Source organism: Schistocerca americana, chromosome 1 (genome assembly GCF_021461395.2).
Source record: "Schistocerca americana isolate TAMUIC-IGC-003095 chromosome 1, iqSchAmer2.1, whole genome shotgun sequence".
Taxonomy (NCBI): Eukaryota; Metazoa; Arthropoda; class Insecta; order Orthoptera; family Acrididae; genus Schistocerca; species Schistocerca americana.
In genome coordinates this window covers 876,232,741-876,254,821 of record NC_060119.1, presented here as the reverse complement: position 1 = coordinate 876,254,821, position 22,081 = coordinate 876,232,741, and the positions used below count along the sequence as shown (strand labels likewise).

At 44.0% G+C, this 22,081-nt stretch overlaps 1 protein-coding gene across 1 annotated transcript in view; it reads right to left on the bottom strand.

The window, feature by feature from the left end:
* The window catches only part of LOC124614046 (valacyclovir hydrolase), a 44,728-nt gene that overhangs the window by 10,692 nt on the left and 11,955 nt on the right, over nt 1–22,081 (bottom strand). The window contains exons 4-5 of the mRNA XM_047142884.1: nt 5,550–5,703; nt 5,122–5,380 (exon numbers count right to left, since the gene is read on the bottom strand). Coding sequence (XP_046998840.1) covers nt 5,122–5,380; nt 5,550–5,703 — 413 coding nt within the window. The remainder of the gene's footprint in view (nt 1–5,121; nt 5,381–5,549; nt 5,704–22,081) is intronic.

The following is a 22,081-nucleotide window of genomic DNA, read 5'->3' as shown; positions in this document are numbered from 1 at the left end:
AAATCCAATTTTCGAAGCAGGCGACGGAAGCGGACTCCAGGGGGCAGCAGGGCAGACACATACAACCCGTACTGACGGTCGAGAGAATCTGCGAAGAAGGACTGGTAAGAGGGGTGGTCGGGCATAGACAACAGCCGGAAGGCATACCGGCACAGCAGTACGTCGCGCTGGTAGGTCAATGGTAATTCGGCAGCTTCAGCATAAAGACTCTCGACAGGACTAGTGTAGAAGTGCGATCCGCTCCCCAAGATGAACCACTAAGAACTCTGAGGACATTAAGGGAACGTGTACAACTGGCCGCCACATAAGAGACATGCGGAGACCAACACAGTTTCCTGTCCAACGTGAGCCCTAGAAACTTAGTTGTTTCCACGAATGGGAGAACAACGGGACCGAGATGTAAGGATGGCGGAAGGAACGCTTTATATCGCCAAAAGTTGATACAAACCGTCTTCTCTTCAGAGAACCGGAAGCCATTTGCCATGCTCCACGAGTATAGGCTGTCTAGACAACGCTGAAGGCAGCGCTCCAGGAGGCATGTTCTCTGGGCACTGCAGTAGATCGCGAAGTCATCGACAAAGAGAGAGCCTGAGACATTAGGTGGAATGCAATCCATAATTGGATTGATCGCGATGGCAAAAAGGGCTACGCTCAAGACAGAGCCCTGAGGCACTCCGTTCTCCTGGAGGAAGACATCGGACAATACGGAACCCACACGTACCCTAAACTTTCGATCCGTTAAAAAGGAATCAATAAAAAGGGGCAGGCACCTGTGCATAGTGCGGAGGATACCTCCTCTCCAACAGGTATCATAAGCCTTCTCCAAATCGAAGAACACGGCTACCGTTTGGCGCCTTCGCAAAAAGTTGTTCATGATGAATGTCGACAAGGTCACAAGGTGGTCAACAGCGGAGCGGCGGCGACGAAAGCCGCATTGGACATTGGTAAGTAGCCGTCGAGATTCAAGAATCCAAACTAACCGAGCATGAAGCATGCGCTCCATCACCTTACAGACACAGCTTGTAAGAGAAATGGGGCGGTAACTAGAAGGAAGGTGTCTATCCTTCCCGGGTTTGGGTATAGGAACAACGACGGCGTCACGCCAATGCATGGGGACCTGACCTTCGGTCCAGACGCGATTGTAGGTATGAAGAAGGAAGCTTTTGCCCGCCGGAGAAAGGTGTGCCAGCATCTGAACGTGAATGGCATCTGGCCCCGGAGCAGAGGACCGGGACAGTGCAAGCGCACGTTCGAGTTCCCGCATAGTAAAGAGGGCATTATAAGTTTCCAGATTCAGCGAGTGGAAGGAAGGTCGCCGAGCCTCTTCTGCCTCTTTCCTGGGAAGGAAGGTAGGGTGGTAATGGGCGGAGCTTGAAAGCTCCGCGAAAAACCGGCCGAAGGCGTTGGAGACAGCCACAGGATCAACGAGGACCTATTACCTGAGGTCAGGCCAGGTACCGAGGAGTGGGCCTTAATGCCCGACAGCCGGCGCAGGCCACCCCATACGACAGAAGAGGGAGTAAAACTGTTAAAGGAGCTGGTGAAAGAGGCCCAACAAGCTTTTTTGCTGTCTCTGATGACTCTACGGCATTGCGCTCGGAGTCGTTTGTATCCAATACAATTCGCCAACGTAGGATGGCGGCGAAAGGTGCGTAAAGCATGTCGTCGAGCACGGATACCGTCTCTACAAGCCTCGTTCCACCAGGGGACGGAAATGCGACGTGAAGAAGAGGTAGTACGAGGAATGGAACGTTCGGCAGCATTGATGATAACAGCCGTGAGGTATTCGACCTGACTGTCACAACTGAGAAAATCGTGGTCCGGAAAGATCGCCAGGGAGGAGTAAAGTCCCCAGTCAGCTTTCGGTATGTTCCAGCTCAAAGGATGTGGGGATGGGGTGTGGTGCAGGAGACGAACGACACAGGGGAAGTGGTCGCTCGAATAGGTGTCAGAAAGGACATACCACTCGAACCGACGGGCAAGAGTGGTAGAACAGATCGAGAGGTCCAAGTGGGAGTAGGTATGAGTAGAGTCCGAGAGGAAAGTCGGGGCGCCAGTATTGAGGCAGACAAGATTGAGATGGTTGAAGACATCAGCCAAGAGTGAGCCTCTTTGACAGGATGCAGGAGAGCCCAAAAGGGGATGATGGGCATTGAAGTCGCCAAACAATAAAAACGGCGGGGGAAGCTGAACAATCAGGTGCATCATGTCAGCCCGACTAACAGCGGATGACGATGGAGTGTACATGGTACAAACTGAAAAAGTAAAAGCAGAAAGAGTAATACAGACAGCTATTGCTTGGAGTGGGGTGGTCAATGGGATGGGATGGTAATAGACATCGTCCCGAACGAGCAACATGACCCCACCATGAGCTGGGATACTGTCCACAGGGGTGAGGTCATACCTCTCCGAGGTATAGTGGGTAAAGGCAATACGGTCAGTCGGGCGCAACTTGGTTTCCTGGAGACCAAGGACGAGCGGACAGTGCAGGCGGAGGAGCAGTTGTAATTCCTCCCGATTAGATCGAATACCTCTTTTGTTCCAATGTAACAAGGCCATTGCTAGTCAAAAAAGGGGGGGAACGAGACGCGGGAAGAGCTGGTCACCTCGACGGTCGCGGAGGGCCAGGTTTCGAGGGAACAACGCTACAACTGGTGGGAGGCGGAGCCTGTTCCATCGAGTCGTCGCCAGCTGCAGCCGCTGTCCCTGGAGGTGTAGGAGGGGCAGCATCATTTGCCAATGAGAGGCCAGCTAAGCGTCCCGGAGAAACTGAGGACAGCCGGGAGCAGCGACTCACGGATGGAGCGTCAGACGAAACGCGCCGGGGTGGAGAGGGGGATAGAGACTTCTTCTTGGAGGCCTTCTTGGAAGTCCGAGGAGGCACAGGGGTGGTGGGCTGGACCCAAAGAAGGTCCTCACGCGCGGGGTCCGTTTTGGAACGCCGGACCTCGGAAGCTGGGATCCGGAACGTTTCCCTGATGGACGTCTGAGAAGAGGATCGCTTCTCAGGCGGCGAGGGGGGGGGGGGAGGAGGAGGAGGAGGAGGAGGAGGAGGAGGAGGAGGAGGAAGGGTGGCCCCTGGGGCAGAGGGGGCGGGGGCCATGGGGGAGGAGGATTTGGAAGGGAGGGATTTGGGAGGCGGAGGCAGAAACCCCGGATGGGGGGAGGAGGCGGAGGGGGGACAGGATAGGGGTGAGGATACCGCGGAAGGAGGGGACACAACTGAGGCAAACGAAGTGGTCAACGGCACGGGATGGAGGCGGTCATACTTCTTCCTGGTCTCAGAATAAGAGAGACAATCCAAAGTTTTGAGTTCTTGTATCTTCTTCTCCTTCTGATATGCGGGGCAGTCTGAGGATCTAGGCGAGTGGATGCCAGGACAATTAACGCACCGAGGTGGTGGGGTGCATGCATGTTCCTCACGAAGAGGACGTCCACAATCGCCACAAAGGGGCTCAGCCTCACACCATGACGACGACATGTGCCCAAAGCGCAAACACCGAAAACAGCGCATAGGAGGCGGGACGTAAGGTCGCACGTCGCACCGGTAGCACATCACCTTTACCTTCTCCGGGAGAACGTCCCCTCGAAGGCGAGGATAAAGGCCCCGGTGTCGATGCGACGGTCTTTGGGGCTGCGCTGGACTCGCCGGACGAAATGCACGCCTCGGCGCTCCAGGTTGGCCCTGAGCTCCTCATCAGATTGCAGCAGGAGGTCCCGATGAAAAATAACCCCGTGCGTCCTATTTAGTGCCAGATGCGGGACAATGGACACTGGGATATCCCCTAGGCGGTCGCACGCCTGGAGCGCCGCCGACTGTGTGGCGGAGGTGGTCTTTATAAGAACGGACCCCGAACGCATCTTACTGAGAGCCTCGATTTCCCCGAAGATGTCCTCAATGTGCTGAACAAAGAACATGGGCTTGGAGGTAGCGAACGTCCCCCCATCGGTTCGAGAACAGACCAAATAGCGGGGGAAGTACTTCGCCCCAAGCCGGCGGGCCTGTCCCTCCTCCCAGGGAGTGGCCAAGGGGGAAAGGGCAGGAGAACCAGAACTAGAGACAGTACCTTTCCTTTTGAAAGACTCGGCTGCAGAGCGACCTGATACATGTTGATGTTTCATCTGCGAAACGTCCGCCCTGATACCACCCATTCCGACCAGGGGCTCTCCCCACGTGTGCCACCCAGCCTCAGCAAGGGCCACCTGGCAGGATGACCGTTGCCGGGAGTCCTGATGCCCCAAGGAGACGGGCATCTACTCCTTGGCCGACGTGGGGAGGGTGCAGCTCAGGTATCGGCAGTACGATCCCTGTGTTGTCAGGGGGCTACAACCTAGAGGGTACATGACGACCCCACCACAACGGGCTGGCTACCGTGCTGGATTTCTGGTGCCATGGAAAGTCCATCATGATCGTAGGTGCAGATGGGGACGCACTATGGGCGTAACTTGTACAACCCATCAGGTGTTTAGGCCCAATTTGAGGAATAGTGGGTATGGTTACAACACCGGTACAATGCTGAGTGCCAAGGTCTTAGTGCACTGAGGACCAGTGGTACACCACGTAAGGCGTCCTTCCCCAAAAGGCTCGTACTTCTGTAGAATTTTGAAAAATGGAGGTCAAACCCCAAGGGGGACCATCACATGGAAGGCCGAAACGGTTGAAACTCGTTTTAGTCGCCTCTTACGACAGGCAAGAATACCTCGGGCCTATTCTTACCCCGGACCCGCAGGGGGGTTTGTCCCATTCTGATCATTCTACTATGGTGCATGGGGATTTTTTTTTTTTTTTTCTAGAATGTAAGTACCCAGGGAATGCTGAGTTTGTCAGATAGTATTTAAAAATGACTAACAATCTTCAAAACCTTTGATTCTAACAAGTATGTAAATAAGTATTTTAAGTATTTTCATAAAGTTTCCCTGCTTCAAAACTCAATTTATCATATTGCAAGAACCAAACTATTCAGATTAGGATATGCAAATAGTTAATATTTCTGAACTGAAATTTTGATTTAATACTTGTATATATTGCATGTAAGAGCATTAAAATCAGAGTTTAACATTTCATTAGAAAACAAAAGCTTTATACTAATCTTATGAAAGCCACCTTTTCCTCATACTCACTTGGCACCAGGTATATTGGAGACTAGAAGTGCAGGATGAAATTCAGGTACCATTGGATCCTTTGCCCCATGGATCACAAGTGTTGGGCAGCGAATCAGTGGTAACAGCCAACGACAGATGTCCCCATTTACCTGCTCACTTTGAATGCGTACTATTGCATCCACCCATGCAGCCCATAAGTCTGCAAATCCTTTTACCCCATACAGATCTTCCATGGGTTTCCGATAGCGTTCTGACATTGCACTAACATCACGGATACCTACAAAGTATTAGACAAAAATAAACATGTTCTTTGTAGCTATATATGATGATTGACACTGGATATCGTAGAACATAAGTGAAGGAGAATACTGAACTAGAAAAGTAAGTAACAGGTGCAGATGGTGGTGATGGTGGTTGTGGTTTTACTAAAAGAAAATTCACACTACCTTTGCAAATTTCAGCATCTTCAGCACTGATGAAAGCATTTGCACCCCAAACAATTAATTTGTTGACATTTTGGGGATATTTGCCGGCCATTATTAGTGCTGTGATACCTCCATCACTCCATCCCAGAAGTGAGTATTTGTTGATATTAAGTACCTTACAAAACAACAAGAAATTCAGTAATCTTGGTTATAAGTCAAGAATTTGAGTCACATTATATCTGGCATTCTTCCACATTTCATCAAGTGTTGCTTCGCATGGTATCTCATTACTCATTGTATATAAACCATGAAATACAGCACTGAGATGCTATGCATGTCTCACAAATGATACTACCGAAAGTGTCTCTAACAATTCTGGCAATGAAATTTTTTAAGCTGTTCTAGATTTTTGCAGCTAGCATGTGCACTGAAGTTGACATTTTTTAAATTCTAGATAGCAAACTTAAAATGTGTAGAAAATGAAAAAATGTCAAAGTACAGTAAGAACTGAAATTCCCCTTACATTTCACACTCACTGGTAAATTACAACTAATAGCAAGCAAGAAACTAAACTTTTTCATAGCGATAAAATGGAGTGTAGTGACACAGTAGTTAAGATGCTGGAACCTAGTTTGAAAGGATGTCAATTCAAATACCCACCTGTCCATCCAGATTTAAGTTTTCTGTAGTTTTCCTACATAGCTTAAGGTAAACACTTGATAAGGACATGGTCAATTGCTTTCTCTGTCCTTCCCCAATCTGTCCTTGGGCTCTGTTTTGAATAGTCTTTTTGTCAACAGTTCATTAAGCCCTATCATCTGTCTGCCTTCCTTTATGGTGAAGTCAATATTAAAACATGGAACTGATAATAGAGAAGAATTCTTTTAATCCTTAGTGATAGGAAATGGCAATATGAATGCAAAGGGAAGAAGCTTGACAGTTAAGGCAGACTACCTTACGCAGAATTGAACAAAACTTATTCGTCATTATTCATTTTCACAAATGAAAGCTGTCATTTGTGAATACAATGAATAAAAGAGCAATTGCAAAGCCAAAACCAGTGTGTTGTCATTTATATAACTAATGTACTTTCTGTTGCATTTAGTTTTCAGATCAATTGTTTTTTTGATCATCATCTGACAAGGTACATTTGATTCTGGAAGATCTGCCATTGTAAATGAAACATATTCCATAGATGCACAACAATCTAAGACCTTCAAATCATGACTCGTCACTACTTCTTGAAATCTTTTGGCCACTATCCAGTGTGTTTCATAATTACACCACAAAGAGTTTTGAATCCTTTCAAATATGCCCAGATCATTTCAAAATTCTTGAGAAACACTGACAAGTCTCTGCTCCAATCCTTCAATCATGTTAACTGGAGTGGCATACAATACACCTGTAAGGTAGGCCCAGACACGCAAATCAATGAGGTCAGATCGGTTGATCTTAGGAGGCCACGATACAGGTCCTACTCATCAATTGGTCTGTGGCCATATCAGTGTGGTAGATATCATCTTACCATAGCAGCAAAATGTGCCAGTGCTCCATTATGCATGCACCACATCCTCTGGCATTGTTCCAAGGAACATCCTTGAGCAATCCTGCAAGATGATGCCACAGAAATTGAAAGTCATTCATCCATCAAGTTTGTTTGTAACACTTACGGCCCTATAAGATGATCACCTAGTACTCCTAATCACATATTCAATGAGAAATGTTGCTTGTGTACAGCAGGTTGATTGGAGTCTAAATGACTCCAATGTGATATTGTGATAACTAAAACACCCCATCAACTGAACTTTGCTTCACCTGTAAATAAAACTTTATCATCAAATGTAGAGTTGTGTACAGCTTGTTGTTACATCCATTGGCAGAACTTTAGTATAGGACAAAGGTCTGCTACACCAAGACAATAAATTCTGGAATGGTATGGGTACATTGCATGTGATGAATTACTCTTCAATTACTAGTGTGGCTCATTCCATGAATTTGTGTGGCAAATTTACTTGTTGAGATTCTTGGGTAGCGTTTGACTGTTTTGAGCACCATATTTTCAAGCAAGGTGTAATTCATGAAGGCCTACCTGTTCCAGCAGGTGCAAAATTCCCAGTTTTTTGGAGACACTGATGCACCCTTGTAAATATTCAACTCTTGAAGTGCCTTCAGGCAGGGTATGCTTCTTGGTACAAGTGGGTAGGCTCCTGTGCATTACTGTTCTTAGCACATACGAAATACATATCTGCATATTCCTTGTTACTGTAATGTCCCACGTTGCCACCAACTCTCACAAGGCGACTGACACACTGCAGACAATTGACATAAGTGGCACTCTGTGTAGAGTACCATTGTATCCAATCTGTTTACAAATCCACATTTTGGAAATGTAAACAAAGACAATACTTTGGAACAGCATAGAGAGTTTACACAGAATCCCATTGGTAATGTCTGCTAACCACAAAGTCACAATTATCTTTTAACTGGTTCAATGGCAGGCCTATGTTTACTGAGCCTTTTTTGCTTCTAGTATCGTGTACTTTCAAATATGTGCATTCACACCATTAATTATGATATATCCTATATATCATAAATTCATTGTAAACCTCCCTCAATCACACCACAACAATACAGATGAACCATTTATGGCTATACTTCACCTTTGGTGTAGAAAGGTGAAAAAAATCTTCAAATTGTATCTTGATACTCTGCCAATAAGCTGCCATATTTAAGAGGACTGCCCTCCAGTTTTTACACACTTATTTAGTGCCATCAAGTGCAGTACTAAAAGTCTGTAATGCATATTTATTTCACCTTGCATTTTAACCAGAATGCACACTCAAAGCTCTATGTAATTGAATGAGAGAATGAATAAATTTGTTTCATTGCATGAAACAAACAATTCCATCTTGTAATGGCAGGCGCACATCAAGAGTCTACTGAAGTGGTTTTAAATATTTCAGATGATGCTGTAGATCCAGGAGCATTCAAAAAAGCATTACATTATGATATAATTTTGCAATGCACTTCAAGTAAAGCTACATATTCATTTCCATCCAAGTTTTTAAGGACATCATTAATGTCACTTGTAGCACACAAATTTTGTACACGTGCAGTGCATTCAAAAGTGTGATTGTAACTGGACATTTTCTTGCATCTATGTTGTAACCGATTGCAAAATTCTCTAACACCTCAACAATTTGTCTCTATATCATTTTCACTAGATACTTCTTCAGCCTCTGACTACAGAACTTCTAGTAAAGACACAAAATTCTTTAAACGCTTTCACAAAATTGCCTCAATTATCAGTTACAATTGCAGAGACTCTCTTCAGTCCCAACTGAATCCTTTGTGATTTTCATCTAGCTTAGCAGCTACACAACTGCAGACATGAGTTCCAGAAAATTTCAGACTTGTTAATATTTTGGATTGTCTATTGGGATAATCCTCAAAATAATGGGCCAGTGGAAAAATGTTTTCTAATAAACAGGGCATCCATAGTTAAAGTTCATTTCAAAATGCTGTAGAAAGAGAGTCATTGCTCAGAATGACATCAAATTTGAACAGCATGTCACTGACATGGGAAGAAATGCCAGGGAATAAAAGGGATTAACAAAAATTTTACCAACAGATGCAGTGTAAGCATCTTAATGTAAATCGGGTCAGCTAAAAGCGACAGATGAATACAATATGATGACTATGGTATGAGTTGCATATTACACCATCTGTACTATTCAATCTGGACAACTGCACAAGATCAGCAGTTTAACAGTTGTGGCACTATTATGTAAGTCCATCTATGATGGCAAGGTCATACCACACTGGATGGGAAAAATCAGTTTTTAATTGTCCTGAGGCCAAAAACCATCTAAAAAGCACAATGACTTCGGTTTCTAACTGTTGTGAGACTGGCACAAGACAAGTTCAATATGCTGTCCACAGTCTTCTGACAAGTCGAAATCGAGAAATCGCATCTTCTGGACAGATTGGAGTGTGTCAGGGTCATGATCAGAATGCACTGTGCAATGCGTGCCTTCAATTCAGCTACATTCATAATTGGAGCACTGAAAACGTCATTTTTCAGATAACCCCACAGCCAGAAGTCACATGGATTATGATAAGATAATATGGATGGCGAGGCTATAGAGAAATGATGGCTGATAATTTTAGCACTTCTGAAATGCCTCTGCAGCAGCCGCTTTACTGACTGTGCAATGTGCAGAGGACACATCCAGGCTGTTGAAGGGTTGGAATGACTGTGTCAAAAGAATCATATAGTGTTTACCAGTAACAGTATGGTAATGGTACCTGGAGGGTTCATCTCTTCGAAAAAATATGGCTCTACAATACCTTCAACCCGTACCACACAGTCACCTTTGCAGAGTGAAGTAGTGCCGGTTGATGTGTGTGCGTATTTTCCATAGACCATATTCTGCAATTCATGTCCTTTGAGATGGAAATAGCTTCCTCCATCCACAGAACGTTCCATGGCCACACAGTCCATTTCCGTGTGAGCAAGAAAGTCCATAGCAAATTTCTGTTTTGCTGTCAGGTCAGCAGGAAGAAACATCTAAATATGGATGATTTTGTGTGGATAGCAATGCAGGATGTTTCGCAGAGTTTTATACACTGTGCTAGCAGGTTGGTTGGTTGGTTTAGAGGTGGGAGAAGGGTCCAAACTATGAGGTCATCGGTTCCTTGTTCCTAATAAAACAATGCCACAAGTGTGAGAATAAAACGGATGAAACATATAACACAAAACGGAAAGAAAGGAAAAGCCACAAGAACAAACCGAAAGCAACAAACACTAAAAGCAACAAAAGAGGACAAGAAAACAACAGAGACATTAGAAACAGAAGAGAGTAAAACATGAAAACAGATTACAGTGGCTGGCCAACCACAAGAATAAAAAGGGAAAGCCAGCCACTCTGCAACACATTAAAACCTCCACCCTAAAAGCACTAGTGGAGGACACAGAGTGACAAAGGACATGCACTAAACCTACATAGACATATGAAACCCGCTCTCACGGATAAAACGTAAAACTAAAGCTGCTGTGGAGGCATTGTCGTCCAACACCGAAGACAGGGTGCTGGGAAAGTTAAAAGCCTGCCGCAGAGCAGCTAAAAGTGGGCAGTCCAGCAAGAGGTGGACGACTGTCATTTGTGAGCCACAGCAACACTGAGGTGGGTCCTCACAACGGAGTAGGTAACCATGCGTTAGCCACATATGGACAATGTGGAGCCAGCAGAGGACAACCGATTCCCTGCGAGAGGACTGCATGGAAGACTTCCACACATTCACAGTATCCTTAATGATACACAGTTTGTTGTGCATGCTGTTATGCCATTCCGTCTCCCAAAGCCAGAAAACCCTGAGGTGTAAGACAGAACGCAGGTCAGCTTCGGAGATGCCTATCTCCAGAAGCGGTTTCCACACCGCCTGTTTGGCCACCCTGTCGGCACGTTTGTTGCCGGGGATTCCAACTTGTCCTGGGATCCACACAAACACCACGGAAAGGCGGGACTGTTCCAGGGCATAGATGGACTCCTGAATAGATGCTACCAGACGGTGGCGAGGGTAGCACTGGTCAATAGCTTGTAGGCCGCTCAGTGAGTTAGTACACAGGAGAAATGACTCTCCAGGGCATGAGCTGATGTAGTCAAGAGCATGAGATATGGCCACCAGCTCTACAGTGAAAACACTTGCAGCCAACTGGCAAGGAGTGCTGCTCAATATGTCCTCCATGAACATATGCAAAGCCTGTGTGACCATCAGCTATTGAGCTGTCAGTGTAAACCACTTCAGAGCCCCAGAACACGTAAAAAATCGAGAGGAAGTGACAGCGGAGAGCGGTGCTCGCAGGCATGACCAACGTCTGGGCAATTCCCCGTGCACTGCATGTTTTTACACCACCACTTGTACCCTCCTGCAATCCTGTGGTCACATCTTCGCCAGATACCATATCAACTGCTTTCCTCCTTCTGCCAAATAGCACTTCAAAAGAATTCAAAAGAAAATTTCATTTCGAATTTTGTAATCATTTTCTCCAGACCATTAGCAAACAATGGAAAATAGATTTTTTTTTTTTTTTTTTTTTTTTTTTTTTTTTTTTTACACCCTGGGGATACTAAAAGGTATCAGATAGATTATATAATGATAACACAGAGATTTAGGAACCAGGTTTTAAATTGTAGGACATTTCCAGGGGCAGATGTGGACTCTGACCACAATTTATTGGTTATGAACTGTAGATTAAAACTGAAGAAATTGCAAAAAGGTGGGAATTTAAGGAGATGGGACCTGGATAAACTGACTAAACCAGAGGTTGTACAGAGTTTCAGGGAGAGCATAAGGGAACAATTGACAGGAATAGGGGAAAGAAATACAGTAGAAGACGAATGGGTAGCTCTGAGGGATGAAGTAGTGAGGGCAGCAGAGGATCAAATAGGTAAAAAGACGAGGGCTAGTAGAAATCCTTGGGCAACAGAAGATATATTGAATTTAATTGATGAAAGGAGAAAATATAAAAATGCAGTAAATGAAGCAGGCAAAAAGGAATACAAACGTCTCAAAAATGAGATCGACAGGAAGTGCAAAATGGCTAAGCAGGCATGGCTAGAGGACAAATGTAAGGATGTAGAGGCTTATCTCACTAGGGGTAAGATAGATACAGCCTACAGGAAAATTAAAGAGACCTTTGGAGGAAAGAGAGCCACTTGTATGAATATCAACAGCTCAGATGGAAACCCAGTTATAAGCAAAGAGGGGAAAGCAGAAAGGTAAAAGGAGTATACAGAGGGTCTATACAAGGGCGATGTACTTTAGGACAATATTATGGAAATGGAAAAGGATGTAGATGAAGATGAAATGGGAGATACGATACTGCGTGAAGAGTTTGACAGAGCACTGAAAGACCTGAGTTGAAACAAGGCCCCGGGAGTAGACAACATTCCATTAGAACTATGGACGGCCTTGGGAGAGCCAGTCCTGACAAAACTCTACCACCTGGCGAGCACAATGTACGAGACAGGCGAAATACCCTCAGACTTCAAGAAGAATATAATAATTCCAATCCCAAAGAAAGCAGGTGTTGACAGATGTGAAAATTAGCAGACTATCAGTTTAATAAGTCACAGCTGCATAATACTAATGCGAATTCTTTACAGACTGGTAGAAAAACTGGTAGAAGCCGACCTCGGGGAAGATCAGATTGGATTCCGTAGAAATGTTGGAACACGTGACCCTACGACTTATCTTAGAAAATAGATTAAAAAAAGGCAAGCCTACGTTTCTAGCATTTGTAGACTTAGAGAAAGCTTTTGACAATGTTGATTGGAATACTCTCTTTCAAATTCTGAAGATGGCAGGGGTAAAATACAGGGAGCGAAAGGCTATTTACAATTTGTACAGAAACCAGATGGCAGTTATAAGAGTCGAGGGGCATGAAAGGGAAGCAGTGGTTGGGAAAGGAGTGAGACAGGGTTGTAGCCTCTCCCCGATGTTATTCAATCTGTATATTGAGCAAGCAGTAAAGGAAACAAAAGAAAAATTTGGAGTAGGTATTAAAATCCAGGGAGAAGAAATAAAAACTTTGAGGTTTGCCGATAACATTTTAATTCTGATAGAGACAGAAATGGACTTGGAAGAGCAGTTGAACGGAATGGACAGTGTCTTGAAAGGAGGATATAAGATGAACATCAACAAAAGCAAAACGAGGATAATGGAATGTAGTCCAATTAAGTTGGGTGATGCTGAGAGAATTAGATTAGGAAATAAGACACTTAAAGTAGTAAAGGAGTTTTGCTATTTGGTGAGCAAAATAACTGATGATGGTCGAAGTAGAGAGGATATAAAATGTAGACTGGCAATGGCAACGAAAGCGTTTCTGAAGAAGAAAAATTTGTTAACATCGAGTATAGATCTAAATGTCAGGAAGTCGACGATAAATAGTTTAGACAAAAAGAGAATAGAAGCTTTTGAAATGTGGTGCTACAGAAGAATGCTGAAGATTAGATGGGTAAATCACATAACTAATGAGGAGGTATTGAATAGGATTGGGGAGAAGAGGAGCTTGTGGCACAACTTGACTAGAAGAAGAGATCGGTTGGTAGGACATGTTCTGAGACATCGAGGGATCACCAATTTAGTATTGGAGGGCAGCGTGGAGGGTAAAAATCGTAGAGGGAGACCAAGAGATGAATACACTAAGCAGATTCAGAAGGATGTAGGTTGCAGTAGGTACTGGGAGATGGAGGAGCTTGCACAGGATAGATTAGCATGGAGAGCTGCATCAAACCAGTCTCAGGACTGAAGACCACAACAACAACACCCTTAAGTGCCCGGAACTGCTGCAGAGCTACTGGTGCACAGTCACTGTTCTTGTGAAAGACCTATATTGGCTCCTTCGTAGAGAGAGTCATGTTGGACGTCTCAGACATAAACTGAGGAACAGCAGTGTGCCATGCATCTGCTGGTGTGCATATTCTGACACACTGCCATTTATTGGTAAAATTATCATCAATTTTTTTGTGAAAAAGAACCACTTATACTATGTGACACAAATTTCACAGGTGCATCTTTATCCACAAAAGAGGTTTTTTTTTTTTTTTAAAAAAAAAAAAAAAAGGTTTTGGCACTGAACTTCCATTAGACCAGCATTCACAGTTGTTTTCAGAAGGAATTTTTCACTCTGCAGCAGAGGTGCACTGATAAGAAACTCTCAGGTTAAAAGTTTGTGCTTCACTGGGGCCTTTAACTTTTGCAGGCTCTACCAACTGAGCTACTAAAGCACAACCCGTCCTCACAGCTTTACTTCTGTCAGTCCCTTACAGAGGTTCTCCTGCAAAATTTTTGGGACTAGTACTAGTGGAAGAAAGGGCATTGTGGAGACATGGCTTAGCCATAGCCTGGAGGAATGTTCCAGAATGAATTTTTCCCAGGTTTGAGTTCCAGCATGATGCACAGTTTTGATCTGCCAGGAATTTTCAGTTATTTTGACTGCTTTGTACGTAACACATCGACACTGGCATCTGATTTGCAACACAATTACATCTTACTGTTAGAAAGGGTAAGATTTTTTTTACTGTTAGCAATAGCCTAGGTAAACAATTACGTTATTACTGTTTATGTTGTATTCACTTGAAAGTTTCTACTAATGTTTATAGGTTCTTGATGGCTGATTACACACCTAGTTAGCTGACATACACTATGCGATCCAAAGTATCCGGACACCTGGCTGAAAATGACTTACAAGTTTGTGGCGCCCTCCACCGGTAATGCTGGAATTCACCCTTAGCCTTAGCCTTGATGACAGCTTCCACTCTCACATGCACACATTCAATCAGGTGTGGAATGTTTCTTGGGGAATGACAGCCCATTCTTCATAGAGTGCTGCACTGAGGAGAGGTTTCGATGTCAGTCGGTGAGGCCTGGCACGAAGTCAGCGATCCAAAAAATCCCAAAGGTGTTCTATACTATTCAGGTCAGGACCCTGTGCAGGCCAGTCCATTACAGGGATGTTGTTGTCATGTAACCACTCCGCCACAGGCCGTGCATTATGAACAGGTGCTCGATTGTATTGAAAGATGCAATTGCCATCCCTGAATTGCTCTTCAACAGTGGGAAGCAAGAAGGTGCTTAAAACATCAATGTAGGCCTGTGCTGTGATAGTGCCATGCAAAACAACAAGGGATGCAAGCCCCCTCCATGAAAAATACAACCACACCGTAACACCACCGCCTCCAGGAATTTTACTGTTGGCACTACACACGCTGGCAGATGATGTTCACCGGGCATTCGCCATACCCACACCCTGCCATTGAATCGTCACATTGTGTACCGTAATTTGTCACTCTACAAAACATTTTCCAACTGTTCAATCATTCAGTGTTTACGCTCCTTACACCAAGTGAGGCGTCGTTTGGCATTTACTGGCGTGATGTGTGGCTTATGAGCAGCCGCTCGACCACAAAAGCCAAGTTTTCTCACCTCCCACCTAACGGTCATAGTACTTGCAGTGGATCCTGATGCAGTTTGGAATTCCTGTGTGATGGTCTGGATAGATGTCTGCCTATTACACATTACGACCCTCTTCAGTTGTCAGCAGTCTCTCTCAGTCAACAGACGAGGTCAGCCTGTACACTTTTGTGCTATATGTGTCCCTTCATATTTCCATTTCAGTATCTCATTGGAAACAGTGGACCTGGGGATGTTTAGGAATGTGGGAATCTCTCGTACAGATGTATGACACAGGTGGCATCCAATCACCTGACCATGTTTGAAGTCCGTGAGTTCCACGGAGCACCTCATTCTGTTCTCTCACGATGTCTAATGACTACTGAGGTCGCTGATATGGAGTACCTGGCAGTAGGTGGCAGCACAATGCACAAAATATGAAAAACATATGTTTTTTGGGGGTGCCTGGATACTTTTGATCATATAGTGTATGTCTCATTTATGAGGAGGCACAATATGACAATCAAGCTGTGAGGCACATGCATGAAGAATGATTTCCAGGCAGAAGGTTACCAAATCACGTCACTTTTCAAAGAACTGATAGTGTCTTTGTGAAACATGATCCTTAGATCAGACTGATGGAAAACTGGTAACATGACTGTTCAATTTGAGGAAGCTGCATTACAGTGAATCGAAAATAACCAGCACAAACTCTATAGCCAAGGGTCTAAATACCCCAAAACCAATATGTGGAACATCCTGCATGAGACTGACATGTAGCCATTCATGTATATGACAGCACAAGACCTATCAGCTAATTACTTTCCTAAGCACGTGGAATTTTGCCAATAGTATTTACACCTATTTGGAAACATTCTTGACTACCAAATGAGTGTTTTATTTTCTAATGAGGCTACCTTCACAAGGGAAGGAATATTCAACAGCCACAATGGCCATATTGAAGAGTTGGAAGATCCTGAAGCAACTCTTGTGTTCCAACCTCGAAAGAGTTTCCGTATAAATGTGTTGGCTAGTATTGTTCACTACTGTGTGACTGGACCATATCTCCTGCCCGACATGCTTCTGGAGGAAATTATGTCTTTCTCAGTGAAGTATTACCAGAAACGTTGCAGAATGTCCTCAATCAGGCAATGATTATGGTTCCAGTACGAAAGGAGCCCCTACCACACTTTATCCCTGATGTCAGAAAACATTTAGACAATGTTTTCTCCAATGGTTGGATTGGGAGGGGTAACACCATGTTCTTCTGACCTTGCTCCTTATAGAATTTGTACATATTTACAACTATGGAAATGTATTGTTACTGTTTCACTATTTATTATGACCCATTTAATTGTGAGCTATTTACTGAGCAGTTTTGTAACACAATTTCTATGAGCTGGACCCTTTTTTTTTTTTTTAATAATATTGTCATCAGCAAACAATTGATTATGAAAATCAACTGGAACATCCTGATCACTAATTTCAGTCAGTAAAAGACAAGGTTACACTGCTTGAAGTATCTGTTGACTGAGGATAAGCCTAAAATTTTGAAAGTTTATTCACAGTTTGCAAGGTTCCAGAACAAGAAACTGTTAACGAAAGTTCATGCTTCTCATGTCTTTATGTGAAATACCAATTAAACATAACTACTAATATTAGTAACAGAAACACTATAACAAGACATTCCTCATGTCATGTCAAGTGTGGAGCACCACACTACTAAAAATTGTAAAAATTACAACACTCCCACAGTGCACTTGCCTAAAGTCATAACCCAATCAAGTGACTGTCAAACAAGAACACTGTGAGTAAAAGAGGAAGTGTCCTCATTGCCTCACACAGTCAAAGTCCTGAAGTGAGCAGCTTGTCAATCCTCTTGCACAGCTGATGGCACATTGAGAGCGAGGCTCCGAGTGAAGTAGTACTACTGTACTTGATACTTGGCCCAGTTCATTCATTCTGACAGAACTGGCCCACAGTAGGTAATGTGTCACCCCTAAATAATCGTGGGGAGGCAGGTTACATGGCAAGCTATTTGCAGCCTTTGACCTGGTGGGAGGAAATAGTTCAAAGTGGCCAGTGACCTCTCTGGGCACCACCAGTGCCACATGCTGGTCAGGTGCTGATGCCATGATGGCAGCCTGGTTATGCATGCAATTTCCTGTGGGATTTCGGTGTCAAAGTTCTGCCAGTGGAAGACAAGTCACAACAAGTGCTGTGTGGTGATTGTGCTGGTAGCTGACAGTTCTGGTGCTCCTTAGCACCACACCACTACTGACCCCTAAAGTACCCACCACATGCTTGACCATTCTTCGCACAAATATTCCGAGATTATTTGTGATTTTAAATACCGTATACATGTCTTATGCTTACTTTTTGTTTGAAGTTACTGCGAACAGAATAGAGCCAGCCATTTGAGTGGTTCCTAATGCTACAGCATTGAAGCTTCCTTAGGAGAGTTCTATGCTTCTTCACGTTGAAAGCTTTCATTACATCTAAAAATATGCTGTAGTTTCATAAATTGCTTGCAAAACAGTGGTTATGCACACATAGATAACTGTCTCAGTTGATTCCTTGCTTCACAAATGATGTTCAGAACTAACACTATAATGAAAAGGGAAGTTGCCACTCATCATATAGCGGAGATGCTGAGCTGCGATAGGTACAACAAAAAGACTGTCACAAATAAAGCTTTTGGCCAGCAAGGCCTTCATCAAAATCAGATGACACACACACACACACACACACACACACACACACACACACACAACTGCAGTCTCAGGCAACTGAGGCCACACTGCTGTGATCACCGCAGAGTCCGTTCCTTTGGACATGCATGCATGTCCGAAGGAACTTTGCTTCGTAATCGGAATATCACAGGTACTGCAATATCAGATTTCCATTAAAGTTCATTAGAATTAAATTTCTTTTGAAAGAAGTAGCTCTTCAATATATTTGCTGTATTGCTTGGCTCTAATCCTTTTGTTGCTATGGTGAACCAACACAATATCTGCATTGTTATTTTAAGCATACTGGATATCATGAACTCTGGAGCTGGTTGCACTATTCATCAACAAATATTCACATTGGTTTTCCTGTTTTTGCTCATGTCCTACACAGCTTTTACATATAGAATTTTTATTCACAATTATGCCTTTTTTGCTTGTTTAGTAATCTTTCATAAAATTCTTGTAAATGTTTTACAGTGAGAGTGATTTTTTCTACATATGCACTGAATTTTGCATCTGAATCTTCTGTTTCATAGACAACAGATCAATCATCACTGTGAAATAATGAGTTAATGTGGTTATTTTATTCATTAAACAAAACCTGTGTTGAGCAACAAGAACAAACACTGGTTATATGTGAGAGTATGCAGATCAAGAAATGAACAAAGAAAATGTACATCTAGAAAAAATTGGTGCATTTAGAATTACATTAACATGTCGTCAGATATGGGTAGTACTGAAATAAATTTCTATATAGATAATTTTTCAAATAAATAGCTTATTCAAAAATTTTATCTGCAAATGACTTATGCATTGATAAAGGGAATGTTCCTCATTGAATATAAATAATTATTTACTGTTTATTATTTGTAGCACTCACAAATGAATAACACAGTACACAGACTGCAACATTCTGATATAGCCTCCCTTCACCATTTCCATGCTTCTTGTTCCCAGGCATTAGACTATAATGATCTGCCCAGTAGCAAAGTTACTTGTGTCAACGGATTCCTGATTTGAGCCCTTTATTGTCACTACAATGATTTCCCAGTCATCTTTGCTCCTCTTAAATATTTATTACCTCATTGTGTGCCTATAATGGCATCTAGTGGCTTGTAGTCATGTGATAAGCACTGGTCAACAATTTTGCTCAACAATGTATGCAGCCATGGACTAAGTTATGGTAGAACTTACAAAAAAGAAATTACTTCTTTGGAATTTTCTGTGATTTTAACCATGCTTTTGCTTGTGTAGATCACAACTCTCCTAGAAAAGCAAGCAGCACTTGTGACCTACGCACATTAACTGGGGCACTGTTGTGGAGCAAAATCACATCTCTGACAGCTTCCTGTGATACTCCATATTGACAATCTCTGATAACCTCATAAGGAGATTTTGGTAGTATGTTCCTGTGATGGTTTGTCCTTTACAGGTATTATCTTCTAGCATCACACTTGGGCAGTATCAAAAAACACTCTGCATAAACTTATCCACATGTGGCTGGGTCTTAACATTTTTCAGTGATAGTGAATCCACAGGTTCCCACCACTTGACTGTCTTTGCCTCAGGTTTGTAGGGATGACCTCAGCACTTTTGCACTGTGATTAGATGGCTAAAAGAAGTCAGGGAGATTGACCTGACATAGCGGTAATATTGCTACTGCTGACTTGGTTTGGTGGGCTTTTGTAACTCGTGTGCAAGACACAGCAGGTGACGAGTTTTATCATGTTCTAAATGACGTGCAAAATGAAAACTGATCTATGACAGATTTTCACTTTTTCAACATCACCTCGATTGTGATAGTTGATCACCAGGGCCACCAGTTCTCTTGCAATCCTGATTTTGTACCTACTCCTCCTAGTTAGTTAGTTAGTTAGTTAGTTGGTTGTGTGTTCCATTTATCAATGCCATGGTATGGTAGCTGTCATGATGTGGAACGTGACAAGTGCACAAGAAATGCACATATGATATATATATATAACAGAGGGAAACATTCCAAGTGCGAAAAATATATCTAAAAACAAAGATGATGTGACTTACCAAACGAAAGCGCTGGCATGTCGATACACACACACAAACAAACACAAACATACATACAAAAGTCAAATTTTCGCAACCAACAGTTGCTTCATCAGGAAAGAGGGAAGGAGAGGGAAAGACGAAAGGATGTGGGTTTTAAGGGAGAGAGTAAGGAGTCATTCCAATCCTGCGAGCGGAAAGACTTACCTTAGGGGGAAAAAAGGACAGGTATACACTCGCACGCACGCACGCACACACACACGCACACACACACGCACACACACACGCACACACACACGCACACACACACGCACACACACACGCACACACATCCATCCGCACATACACAGACACAAGCAGACATTTGTAAAGGCAAAGAGTTTGGGCAGAGATGTCAGTCGAGGCGGAAGTACAGAGGCAAAGATGTTGTTGAATGATAGGTGAGGTATGAGCGGCGGCAACTTGAAATTAGTGGAGGTTGAGGCCTGGTGGGTAACGAGAAGAGAGGATATACTGAAGGACAAGTTCCCATCTCTGGAGTTCTGACAGGTTGGTGTTAGTGGGAAGTATCCAGATAACCCGGACTGGTTACCCAGGCCCGCCAACCCAAAGTTTGGTACAGATTTATTGATGACATCTTCATGATCTGGACTCACAGTGAAGAAGAACTCCAGAATTTCCTCTCCAACCTCAACTCCTTTGGTTCCATCAGATTCACCTGGTCCTACTCCAAATCCCATGCCACTTTCCTTGACGTTGACCTCCATCTGTCCAATGGCCAGCTTCACACGTCCGTCCACATCAAACCCACCAACAAGCAACAGTGCCTCTATTATGACAGCTGCCAACCATTCTACATCAAACGGTTCCTTCCCTACAGCCTAGGTCTTCGTGGCAAACGAATCTGCTCCAGTTCGGAATCCCTGAACCATTACACCAACAACCTGAAAACAGCTTTCGCATCCCGCAACTACCCTCCCGACCCGGTACAGAAGCAAATTACCAGAGCCACTTCCTCATCCCCTCAAACCCAGAACCTCCCACAGAAGAACCCCAAAAGTGCCCCACTTGTGACAGGATACTTTCCAGGACAGGATCAGACTCTGAATGTGGCTCTCCAGCAGGGATACGACTTCCTCAAATCCTGCCCTGAAATGAGATCCATCCTTCATGAAATCCTCCCCACTCCACCAAGAGTGTCTTTCCGCCGTCCACCTAACCTTCGTAGCCTCTTGGTTCATCCCTATGAAATCCCCAAACCACCTTCCCTACCCTCTGGCTCCTACCCTTGTAACCACCCCCGGTGTAAAACCTGTCCCATGCACCCTCCCACCACCACCTACTCCAGTCCTGTAACCCGGAAGGTGTACACGATCAAAGGCAGAGCCACATGTGAAAGCACCCACGTGATTTACCAACTGACCTGCCTACACTGTGAAGCTTTCTATGTGGGAATAACCAGCAACAAACTGTCCATTCGCATGAATGGACACAGGTAGACAGTGTTTGTTGGTAATGAGGATCATCCTGTGGCTAAACATGCCTTGGTGCACGGCCAGCACATCTTGGCACAGTGTTACACCGTCTGGGTTATCTGGATACTTCCCACCCAACACCAACCTGTCAGAACACCGGAGATGGGAACTTGCCCTTCAGTATATCCTCTCTTCTCGTTACCCACCAGGCCTCAACCTCCGCTAATTTCAAGCTGCCGCCGCTCATACCTCACCTGTCATTCAACAACATCTTTGCCTCTGTACTTCCGCCTCGACTGACATCTCTGCCCAAACTCTTTGCCTTTACAAATGTCTGCTTGTGTCTGTGTATGTGCGGATGGGTGTGTGT